The sequence below is a fragment of the Mesoplodon mirus genome (assembly GCF_964341445.2).
Source record: "Mesoplodon mirus genome assembly, chromosome: 7".
In the NCBI taxonomy this organism is placed as follows: Eukaryota; Metazoa; Chordata; class Mammalia; order Artiodactyla; family Ziphiidae; genus Mesoplodon; species Mesoplodon mirus.
In genome coordinates, this window is record NC_138983.1 from 3,979,002 (window position 1) to 3,991,007 (window position 12,006).

At 61.4% G+C, this 12,006-nt stretch overlaps 1 protein-coding gene across 1 annotated transcript; it reads left to right on the plus strand.

Annotated features, from left to right (window-relative positions):
* Positions 1-1,232: 1,232 nt before the first annotated feature.
* On the plus strand, positions 1,233-8,578 carry FGF3 (fibroblast growth factor 3; the record flags this gene model as incomplete). The annotated part of the gene is made up of 3 exons (XM_082627416.1): positions 1,233-1,452; positions 3,729-3,832; positions 8,258-8,578. The coding sequence occupies 3 exons, from the start codon at positions 1,233-1,235 to the stop codon at positions 8,576-8,578; spliced, it is 645 nt and encodes a 214-aa protein (XP_082483542.1).
* Between the last annotated feature and the right edge of the window lie 3,428 nt (positions 8,579-12,006).

Here is a 12,006-nt window from a genome sequence, read left to right on the forward strand (position 1 = left end):
TGGAGTCCCTAGGGGAGGGGCCCCCATGCAGTCTCCAGGGGCATCTACACTGATACTTGGAACCCACCAAGGCCGGGATATCCACCCACCTTTGCCACTTTCCTCCCATCTCCCTTCTCTGTGGCCACCAGGCTTCCTGTGTTTTTCTCTGGGCATCACTGCCCTGCTCTCTTGGTCTGCATCTCTGTTTCTCAGTCTCTCTTTCCTTTCTGTCATACTCTCTCCCGTTCTCTGAGATCTTTCTCCCTGTCCTTCTGTGTCTGTTTCTCTTGCTTTAGGGCTCTCTGACTCTGTGCCCCTTTCTCTGGCTCTCCTGTCCCCCTCCTACCTCCCCAGCCCACTCTCTGGCTGGCCTGCTGTTGGGACAGGACCCTCCAAGCGCAAACCTCACCCTTCCCGATCTGCCCGGTCGGGACGCGCGACGGGATACGGCACCTCCCGACAGGTCCCGCCAAGCATCGGGCCGCCGAGAACAGTGTCCTGGCTCCAACGGGGAGCCCTGGGCGCAGTCAGAACCTTGGGGTCCCCCACGCGCGCCCGCGCCCAGGGCCCTCCCCTCCGCCGTGCTCTTCAGCCCCCTTCATTATGCGCCGCCTTTAATGGGCGTTTGTCAGCGCGACTTCCCCGCAAGTTGTTTTCGCGGACATCAGTCACCGGCGGCGTCCCCATTGTGCCCTGGGATTGATGGGGGGCGGGAGGGGGTGACAGGGCCTGGGGCGGCCGCCTCGAGGCCTCGGTCTATAATTTTCGGAGGCATAATTGGTCTGAGGGAGGGGGCGGGGGAGGGGCGGGGAAGGGACCTTTCAGAGCCGGGAGGGCGCACGGCGGCGCGGGCCGCGCGGCGGAGCGGAGCCGCGGCTCGACGGCTGGCCGCGGGGGTCGAGTGTGCGCTGGCGGCGCCCGGCCCGAACCCCGCGCCCCGCCGGGCTCCCCACCCGCCCGGCCGCCCGCCCCTCCCGCGCCTCCGCCTGGGGACCACGTCGGCCTTTTGTTGCCCAACCGTCTTTTCTTTCAGCTCTTTGCGCAGCAACGGAAATTTCACCCGATCCTGGGTGAAAATTAAAGGATCTCTCTTTCTCTCTCCCCCCCGCCCCCGCCCCTCCTCTTCGCTCCCCTCCCCCCACCCCGCGGAGCCGGCTCCGAGCGCCTCGCCCCGGCTCCGCCGCCGTCCCTTCCATGGGCGCCGCGCTCTGCTGCAGCCGCCGCCGCCGCGGGGCGGGCGCGATGCCGCGATGGGCCTGATCTGGCTTCTGCTGCTCGGCCTGCTGGAGCCCGGCTGGCCGGCCGCGGGCCCCGGGGGGCGGCTGCGGCGCGATGCGGGCGGCCGCGGCGGGGTCTACGAGCACCTCGGCGGGGCGCCCCGGCGCCGCAAGCTCTACTGCGCCACCAAGTACCACCTCCAGCTTCACCCGAGCGGCCGCGTCAACGGCAGCCTGGAGAACAGCGCCTACAGTGAGTGTGCGGCCCCGCGGCGCCGCGCGGGGCATCCCCGGGGAGGAGCGGGGCCCAGGACGGGGTTGGTGCGCGAAGGGTGCCCAGGGACGCAGACCAGCCCTGCTGCCAGAGGGAGGCCGCCGGGGTCCCCGGGCCTCCCTCAGCGTCCGGGAGGAGAGCGAGAGTGGAGCTGGGGAGGGGTGGGGCGCGGGACACGTCCGAAGAGGGCTCGGGGCGGTGGCTGCCCGCTGTCGGGCCGGCTGGCCTGGCCCAGCCTGCCCCAACCCCGCCCGTTCGTCCGAGGGGGTGCGAGGTAGGCCGCCCGGGGGCTCCCTGCTCGGCTGGGTTCGGAGGTCCTGCCAAGTTTGAGCCCTTGGAGTTTTTCGGAGAAAAGGCCCTGGGCAAGGCATTTCTCATCCTCTTTATTATTTTGACGATTTCTCCTCCTGCTGCCCGCCCCGGGGCGCCCCGTCATCCCCGCCGCCCTCGCGGCTCGCGGCCGCCCCGCGCCGCCTCTGCGCGGAGGACACTCGCCCGGACAGAGCCGGGCTCTGGGAAGGCGGCCGCAAGGATAGAGAATCGTGTCCCCAGACCGGAATCCCCAGCCTTCCCGCCTCTACCTTTGGCCGCAGAGAGACAGGCCGGGTGCGCGCCCCGGCCGCCGGGTGGGGGGCCGCGGGTTGCGGCTTAGGAGCACGCACGGGCGTCTGCCTGGGTCTGGGGGCGCAGATCCACTTTCACCGCGCCCAGCAGCCAGGACCCGCGCCCGGACTGCGCTGGAGCCGGAGTCCCGCGAGGCTCCAGGGTTTGGTTCCTTCGGCCAGGGAACCCGGGCTCATGCTGAGCCCTCCTTGCAGGAGCGCAAGGCCAGGGGGACTCGAAGCAGCTCCGCTCGCTGGGGAGCTGGAGGCCCGAGGCAGGAACTCAGTGGGGAGCGTGGGAGTGTGGCGAGGGTCTCGGGGGTCCTCCGTGCGACCCGCGCTCTGCTCCCTCCCCGGGCGCAGGAAGTGGTGCGGTGGATTCAAGGCGGCGGCCGGAAAACTCTACTTCCTCCAAGAAAGCCGCAGTCGTGCGAGGGCGTCTTCGGCAGACGCCTCCGGAGACGCGCGGTGGGAGCCAAATGTTGCCAGGACGTCCTTGCGCTCAGGACGGGGTTACGGGAGCGCCTGCGCTCGCCTAGTAGCGATACCTCGTTTCTCTCCAAATCCAGCCTCCCCTTTGAGGCATCCAAGGCGGGCAGCCCATAGGCTGAGGGAGGAGGGCGCGCGCCTGCAGCCGCCCCTGTCCCGCATCCAGATGCGCGCTTCTCTGGTTTTCGGGCCGGTGCCGCGGAATCCGCCCAGCCTACGTCCCGGGGACGCGAGAGGCCCGCATCCTGCACCCCCGTACGCTCCGCACAAGCCTCCGGCGGCCCGCTTCTGGGCCCTAGGATGGCTGACGTGTTCGGGGCCAGAGACGCACTGCCAGAGATGCGCCCCCTGGAGAGGGCACCGGCTGTTGCCCCAGCCGCCCTTCCTCGGAGCCATTCTCGGGGGACAATGGCCCCACCTGGGGCTTCGTTGCAGGTCCCCGGAAAAAAGTGCTTTCGGGTCCAAAAGGGAGGCGTTGGGGGAGATTTCACCTTTCTTACACTCAGTGGAGAGCGGTGAGCGCAGGTGGCTTCCCTTTGTGAGCTCCGGGGTCTAATCCGGCCTCCTGCCAACATCCTGTAACCTGCATACAGGCCCGAGACAATGATCTCACGCCCACGTACATTGCCAGCGGGTTTGGGTGGCACCCAAAATGCACCAGTGGATTCCATTATCAACTCACCTCAGCAAGGGCCCAGCTCCCTCTCCGGGGCCTCTCCTAGCACCCCAGTGCTGCCCGTGAGCAGGGGCGTCCAGACCCCGCCATCTGCAGCAGGGCTTTGAATCCCAGTTCAAACACCTGTGCGCGGCCTTGGGCAAGTCACACAGCCCCGCAGTCTCAGCTTGCTTGTCTGGCCCATCATGAAACTAGCTCACCGAGTAGCGGAGAGGCTCCAAGGGGCTCCATGTCCTGCAGAGAGTCAGCATGGAGAAATACTAGTTTTATTATTTCCCTCCCAGGTTTGAATTCTTCTCCTGCACCTCGCACCCAGGCGTTTCTCCCTCCCCTGAACTTCCAAAGTCACCCCCTTTGGGCGTGTGCTGCCCTCACCTCCCCCTCCCGGAACTGGGCTTGGCTTTGGGCAGGGCCATCAGGGGCTCAGCCCTCACCTCTGGGCTCTGTGGAAGGTGGAGGGAGTGATGGGCCTTCCTGACTCTTCCCAGGTATCCTGGAGATAACAGCGGTGGAGGTGGGCATTGTGGCCATCAAGGGGCTCTTCTCCGGGCGGTACCTGGCCATGAACAAGAAGGGACGGCTCTATGCTTCGGTGAGTCCAATTGTTCATGTGGTGAGGGTGGGCACAGATGGAGCAGCCATCTCCCTTGAGCATCACATCAGAGGACATAAGGGGACATGGGCAGTAGAATGCTTTGTCCGGGGATATGCAGGACCGAGCTGGGACCAGAACCCCAGGTCCCGTGGCCCCTCGACCAATGCTCTTATGGCTGCTTCTGTTTAGAGGCAGCTCTTGGCTGGGGGGTAGACACGTCCTATGTTCTCCAGTGCTGTCCGGTTAGAAAATGTTCCTCCAGCCATTCTGTGGTCACCTTCAAGGTAGCTGAGAGTAGGGGAGAGATTGTCCCCCAAATTTCTACCAAGATAAATGGACTCTAGCAGGCCTTGGGATGAAGCAGGGATGTGCATTGGGCAAAAGCTCTTCTGTGGGGCTTCCGTGGTGGCGCAGTGGTTGAGAGTCCACCTGCCGATGCAGGGGACGCGGGTTCGTGCCCCAGTCCGGGAAGATCCCACATGCCGCGGAGCAGCTGGGCCCATGAGCCATGGCCGCTGAGCCTGCGCGTCCGGAGCCTGTGGGCTCCCCCAGAGCTCTCCTGGGGGTGAGGAGGGGAGGAAGCAGGGCACGGCACAGCCAGGTCTTCCCAAGGGTGGAAAGGCAGGAGCTGTGAGTTCATAGAAGGGAACCAAGAGGAAGGGAGACAGGACCCAGGTCCCAGACACACAGTTTTGGAGCCCAGTCCATGCACCGCCTGGGTCTCTGCAACAAAAAGTGTCCTGTAACTCTGTGGCCATTGGCAGTGTCCCTCCCCCAAGGGCGGGGAATACATGGAGTAAAATACATGTACTGGGAAATTTGCTGCCTCCAACTCGTCATTACATGCAATTTGGCTGATATTCCCTGAGCAATGAGAGGTTTTCCATCCACGCATCACCTAGACGACGCAGCCGAGGACCACCTCCCTGCAATTACCTTTCTCCATTCAGTCGTGTTTGCAGGGGAAACACACCAACATTTCCCAGCCCCTCTGAAGTCAGGCAAAGCGCGATCAAGAATTGCAGGGGAATCCTCCTTGAAGCAGATTATTTCATCACAGATTTTTCACGGCTTTGCTAAAGGAAATGCAGAAGTTGGAATGTACCCATTTGTTTTCTCTGACCCCGAGGCCCCTTGACAGAAGCTGTGTCTGAGAGGAGGGACCCTTGGATGCCCAGCCTTTTCTGTATGTGCTTCTAGAGTCTACAGACACCACTCGTGGTTTATAAGGACACGCCCTTAGCCTGGAGTCTGGTCTGACTTTTCTTGAGGTGGACGGTGGCTCCCCAGACCCCTCCGGCCCTGCGGCCCTGGTGTCAAGTGAGCAGAACTGACTTTCTCTTCCCTGAAATGGTCTCAGACCACCCACAGTTGCTCCCATCCCTTATGGAGAGGGCACACCTTGCTGGCCTGCAGTCCTCGTGCAGGTCTTACGGACCAGAGAGGGCCTTTGTTCACGCTGGGAAAGTTCACAGAGTGGGGCAGGTAGGGCTGAATCAGGAGGGAAGCTTCAGGTCTCTGCCGTCTCTTCCATGGAAGACCCAGGCCCAGGGCTTTGGGGGACAGAACAAGGCATGCCCTGGGGGATCCCAGTGGGTCAGAACCTCCCTGTGGCTTCTGTCCCTGAGAGCTGATGGCAGTGGCTTTGGAGATGGAGAAGAGGTTCTTGGCCCCACCCGGGATAGCTAGGAGGTCTAGCTGGATGGGGTGGGACTTTTCAGAGCACCTGGCAGGGAAGGCCTCACGGCTTTGCAGATAACCTGGGAGGTGAGGCAGCCTGGGTGCCATCCCTGCCACCTGCCCTCCCGTCCCCATCCTGCCACCACCAATCTGCCTGCAAGCGCTGCTCCCACTGCCCTGCCTCTTGGCTGTCTGGGTTCCCTGGTCCTTGCCATCACCCTGCTTCCCACCCTCCAGGCTAGCTCATACACTCTGTGAGTCAGTGGTCCTTGCACCCTCACAGCCCCCAATTCCAGCCCTGATCTCCCTTCTGAGTTATAGGTGCCCCCGAAATGTCCTGACAGCAGAGGACAGAGACCACCCTGGCAGAGGGCAGCGCGCCCCCAACAGAACCCAGCAACTCCCCCGACTCCTCTGCCGTAATTGTTACCCCACCGGCCACTCACTCAAGCCCAAGGTCAGCTAGGAGTCCTGGTGGGCACCTCCTTCTCAGCCCCACATTCAGTCCATCTCCAAGTCCTCGAATATACTTCCTGAATCTCCCTCTTCAATTTCTGCCTCCCTCTTCCTTATTCCTGTGGCCAGTGCCCTTATAACTCAGGCCCTCATCATTTCCCAGCTGGACCATCACAACAGCCTTGGGACCCAGCTACTGGACACCAGGGTCTCCCTCTTCCAGTCCACCCTCCCTCCCTTCCCCCTCCTTCCACCCATCCATCCATCCATCTATCAACATCCATCCATCCATCCATCCAACCATCCACCTCTCCTTCCTTCCATCCATCAGCATCCATCCACCCATCCATCCATCCACTTACCCTTCCATCCATCCATCCATCCATCTGGTATTCATTCCTTCATTCCTCACTGTCCTAGGCACTTACCATATGTCATACTCTATGCTAGGTACCTGCTCAGGGATCGTCCTAAAATGAAAATCCACTCATGTGATGGCCTCTGGGAACTCCCCATTACCCACAGATTATCACCCGGATTCCTCAGCTCAGCTCACGAAGGAACCACCCAGGGCACCTTCTGCCCCCATGTCCCACCATCACTGCACAGCTCGTGCCCCCACTCCAGGCTCTGGACCCCTTTGGCCCTCCAGGGCAAGCACTGCCGCTCGCCACCCGCTGCCCACGCCTTTGCCTGTACTCTCACTGCCTGCAGTGTCCCTGCTCCCAAATGCCCACCAGAAAATGCCCTCCCCTCCAAGTGTCACCCCACTGGGAAGGTATCTGGCCACTCTGTGCACCCCTGCCTGGTCCCTGCCTCCGCCCTGCCCGGCCGGCTCTCCTGGAACAGCTCCAGGTGCTGGCAAGGCTGAGACCCAGCTGGAAGAGCAGCACCCCCGGGGGGCGGAGTCTGACAGCAACAAATAGAATTTGAGGGCGGAGTCTGACAGCAACAAATAGAATTAGAGCTGGTGGAGCCCAGGGCTGGGGGACTCTGGGGGCGGCACGTGTGGAGCAGAGTCTGAGGTGGGACCGCAGGGAGCGGACTGGCATTGGGAAATGTTGTCACGGTGAGTCTGTGATGCCTTTTTCCAGGTGATCTTAGACGCCCCCCCAAGCCAGGAGCCCCTACAAGATGCAAACAAATGCCCTGCCCCCGAGAACCCCTCCATAGGACCTGAGCCCCTTGCCCTTTGAGGCTCACAGGACTGTACCCCTCTGGTGGCCCCCCAAGTGTCCCAGCAAAGAGCAAGCCCGCCAGGCCCCCTGGGCGATGGGCCTCAGCCCTGGAGGACGTACCTTCTCCGGGACAGAGGGGCCTGGGAGGAGAGTTGGTTCGGCCGCTGAGTTTTTCACGGAAACTCAATGCGGGGGGGTGGAGGGGTGGAGGATAAGATGCTAATGCAGCATGCCCGGCGTGGGGGTGGGGCCGGTCTGCCCTGAGCCCACCCACCCCAGAGGGCAGGGCATCAGACCCCTCTGTGATCTGGGGTCTGGCACCACCCCTGGGCCTCAGTTTCCCCATCTGTAAAGTCTGGAAGTTGGTCTCGGGCAATGGAGTCCGTACTCAGACCCAAGGAGCTCTGGGCATCCACCGAGGGTCTGGAGGGCAGAGAGGAGGGGTTGGAGTTATGGGGGAGGCACCACCCCTCCGCTTCAACCAAAGCTCTCCGGCCTTATCTCTGGGCTCCCGTGTCATTGGGAAGAGGTGTTCGGTGCTTAACATCTTGCTTCCTGAGGTCTTTTGGGGTCCCAAGCTGCCCAATGCGTGGAGCTGGCCCCAAACAGCCTGTGACCCCTGAGAATGGAGCTGCAGGCCGCTGGGCCACCTGCGCTCAGTAGCTGCTCCCCTCCCCCTCTGCAGATGGGTACAGGCCCCGAGGGTCTCCTGCCCCGCTGTCAGTCCCAGGAGGGAAGGCCAGTCTTTCTGTGCAGCTTTCCCTGTGCCCCCAGCCCTGCCCTTTGGCACAGCGCAGGGAGGGAAGCACTTTGGGGGATGGCCCTTGGCATGCCCGTCCATCCACGGCTGAGCTGGCATAAGGCATACCCGCCCCTCCTCTAGCCCCTGACTGGAGAGACCCCACAGCCACCTGCGGGGACACTGGTGAAAGCTCCTTACATTCTGGGTTTGCACCTTTGTCCCTCCAGACACCCGCCTCCAAGAGGGCAGGGACCCGCCTTCCCCACCCTGCCCCGGACTGGCACAGACCCCTGCTAAGGGCATCCCTCCCTGCCCACATCCTTGTGGCCTCTGTGCCGCTGACCTTGGCCCCTGCCCGCCCCACAGGAGAGCTACAACGCCGAGTGCGAATTCGTGGAGCGCATCCACGAGCTGGGCTACAACACGTACGCCTCCCGGCTCTACCGCACGGTGCCCGGCGGGCGTGGGGCCCGGCGCCAGCCCAGCGCCGAGAGACTGTGGTACGTGTCTGTGAACGGCAAGGGCCGGCCCCGCAGGGGCTTCAAGACGCGCCGCACACAGAAGTCCTCGCTGTTCCTGCCTCGGGTGCTGGACCACAAGGACCACGAGATGGTGAGGCTGCTCCAGGGCGCGGCCGGGCTCCGCGGCAGCCAGTCCAGGCCTCCAGGCAGGGCCACCCAGCCCTGACGGCAGCGGCGGCGGCGACAGCGGAGGAGGCTGCGGGTCTGGGGAAGCCGAGCTTAGCCCCGGCCTGGGGAGCAGAGGCTTTGAGCATCCCTGCCCCACAGCTGGGCTCCGAGCTCAGGCCGCCTGGTTGGAGGGTGCAGACCAGCCGACGGACGCCTAGTGTCCACGGTCAAAGCTGACCCAGTGTGTGCAGGGATCCGTCTCAGACTCTCCTCTGGCCTGCCCCTGGCTGCATCAGAGCTGGCTGCTGCTTCCAGGGCTCAAAGAACACGTTCCCAACTCTGCCTGCTTCTCTCAAACAAGGGTCACGTCGGAGGTAGCGTCCCCGCGTCGTGGCTCGGAGGGGGCCACTTTAAACCGGGACACCTGTGGGTTTACGTCGGCCAGGAGGACCCCAACCACCCACGTCAGGCCAACCGAGGCATCTCCCTGCAGGGCAGCCGTGGGACAATGGGGGCGAGGGATGTGTGTGATCAAAACATTAAAGTATTTTATTCTACTTTGTTATTTAACAGATAATGATGCAGCCTAAGGAAACACTTGCAGTTTTTACTTGCACATATTATGATGATGGCAGAGTCCATGCCAAATCAATGTTTGCAGATGTAAGATTGTGTTCTGAGAAACTGGGAGAAAGACGCATTTTAATGCCCTGGGTTTGAAAGGCAGTAAGTTTTTGAAACTGATAGATAGTTTGTGTGGATGGAAAGAAGAAGCTAATGCGTGCGCACGTGTGTGTGTGTGTGTGTGTGTGTGTGTGTGTGAGAATTCCCCTGGGTGCTTGCGTGTGTGTGGATGCGTTCCTGTGCCTGTGAGTGTATGCATGTATGTGTGATTGTGTGTTCGTGTGTTCCTGGTTGTGCATAGATGTGCACATGTGTGGAGAAAGAGAAAGAGAGAGAGATCTACTTTGTTTAGAAATCCCCAAAACTCCCTCTCTCCTGAAGGTGTGTGCTTCTCCGTGGACTATTTTGAGCACTTGGGCTGCAGGCCAGGTATGGCCATCCCCCATCTCCTTCATCCTCGCAACCTACCACCAGGGCCTTGAGCATTCCTGCCTTTGCCTAAGAAGTCGAGGCTCAGAGAGGTGATGCGATTTGCTGGAGTCCGCAGCCAGTAGGTGGCCCGACTAGCTGCCATCCCTACCCGCCCCCCAAAGCCCTGCTTCCCCAACAGTGCTGGTGGGCGGGGGTCGCCTGGGGCAGGCCCAGGTGAGAGCCAAATGGCGCGGACAGTGCATTCACTCTTCCTGGACCCTAAAGGGGGCAGCCCTCCCTGACGGCCGGGGCTCAGGTGAGGGGTATGGCCTGAGCCTGTGCCCACAGAGGACCTCGGCACTGCTCCCCTGCTGGGGTCACCCACACGAGCCAAACACACAGGAAGGCCGGCTCAGCACTGACACCTGTGCAACATGTGAAAATCCTGGCAAAGAGCTGCTGGGCATAAAGACAAGGACGCTGCTCCCCACCACCGCCCCCTCGGCAAGTCAGATTCTGAGGAATTGTCCCCCCACCTCACCTACAGGAATGAACATTCACAGCTACAATCATGAGCAGGAGTTCACGCTGGGCTGTCCCCCTTGAGTTTTGTCATTTATCTAGAATAAGATGCAGAAGGTGCTACCTTTGCTCCCATTTTGCAGATGAGGAAACTGAGGCTCAGCAGGTGAACTGGTCCCCGCGCGTCCTTAGGAGGATGCAGTGGCATCCACCCCAGCACTCACTGCTACACCATTAACCGACAGGCCCTCAACAAGGCAGAGGGAGACATTTGGGGTCTTGGTTAATATTGAAAACGAGTTAGACAAGAGAACGTGTGTTTTCCGTAGTTAACAGGCTGTGCTTGGGTCAGTCCGGAGCCCTCTGCAGGCCAAGCAGCTTCATTGCGGGTGTGGGTCAGGAGAGAGTTACGTGTTGAATCACCCCCCACCCCCAAAATTCAAATGCTGAAGTCCTGCCTAGTACCTAATCGATGCCTCAGAACGGGGTCTTATTTGAAAATAGGGTTGTTGCAGGTGTAGCCAAGTTAGGATGAGGCCGTGCTGGAGCTGGGTGTGCCCTGCTCCGTGTCCCTGTAAGAAGGGAAATATGAGGGCAGACTTGAGCACAAGGTCAATGCCGTGTGAAGATGAGGGCAGAGATTGGGGTGATGCTTCCACCACCGAGGAACGGCAAAGATCGCTGCAGATCTCACCAGAAGTTAGGGAAGAGGCCTGGACCAGATGCCCCGCCACACAACACTCAGAAAGGGCGCACCCTGCCCACACACTGATCTTGGACTTCCAGCCCCCAGAACTGGGAGACAATAAATTTCTGTTGTTTATGCCGCCAGCTCTGTGGTACTTTGTTACAGCCGCCTGAGCAAACTCATACAGGGGACAAGGTGCCCAGCTGCCTATCCGCTCAGGTGACCCCCCCAAAGGGAGAGGGACCCTGCTTTTATTGAATGAGGAGAAAGCAGGGTAGGCCCCCAAGCTTAACCTGTGGTGTCCGCCAAGCGGCCAACACAAGGCCCATCTAACACAGGCTTTGGGGGGCCTTGGGGTGCTCAGGATGGGGCCTCGGAGGATTTCCAAAGAGGAGTCTTCACAAGTGGTCCCATCCCTTTCTGTTCTTGAATGTCAGACACTCCCCTGAAACCAGCTTTTTGTTTCTTAAGCAATACAAATGAGCCCCAAAGGGAAAAAGCATTTCGTGTCAGTTTACAAGCACTTAAGTAAATATAGTGGGACCCAGGCTCCGGCCCCCAAGTCACTAAGAGCTGCTGCGTCCCTGGGACTTTGGGCGGATGGCCTTGTACCTGAGAGCGCTTTGGCAGGTTGGGGGAGGGGGCTCACCCATGTGGCAATGCCACAGCTATGCCCGTCTCACGGAAGGGAACACTGAAGTGTGACTTGCCCGATGCTGGGAGGGAGGCTGAGGGCTGGCCAGGTGTGGTCCCCATGGAGTGGGTGTCTACCAGCTGCTAGGGCTCCTGGACCCAAGTCGGGCTCATGGGGAAGGTTGCTTTGTCTCTGCCCTGCTCCACTCTACCTCCCCTCCTGCCTCACCTGGCCCCCAGGAGGCCCCAGGGGCCCTGCCAGGGGAGACACTGCTTCCCCCCACCCAGGGAGCGAGGCCCACCCACCCCAGAGCCACCGGCCGCCCTGGCTTCCCTCTGTCCGGTTGGCATGTTTGCAGGACACCGAAGCTGGTAGGGGTCTGCCCTGGGCGACCCTCTGGCCAGGCACCCCCAAGGGACGTCTTTGGCCATACCCAGCATTTTATTCCTCCTCCCATCTCCTTCCACTGAGGAGGCCCCGGACCCTCCAAGCCCACCTTCTGGTCCTGTGTTAATCGCTGCCTTCTCTCCTTCATGAGACATCAAGTCCCCAAAGGGACCTCATGGGGGAGGGGCTGGGGGCTGCGTGCAGGAGGGGATGGGAGCAG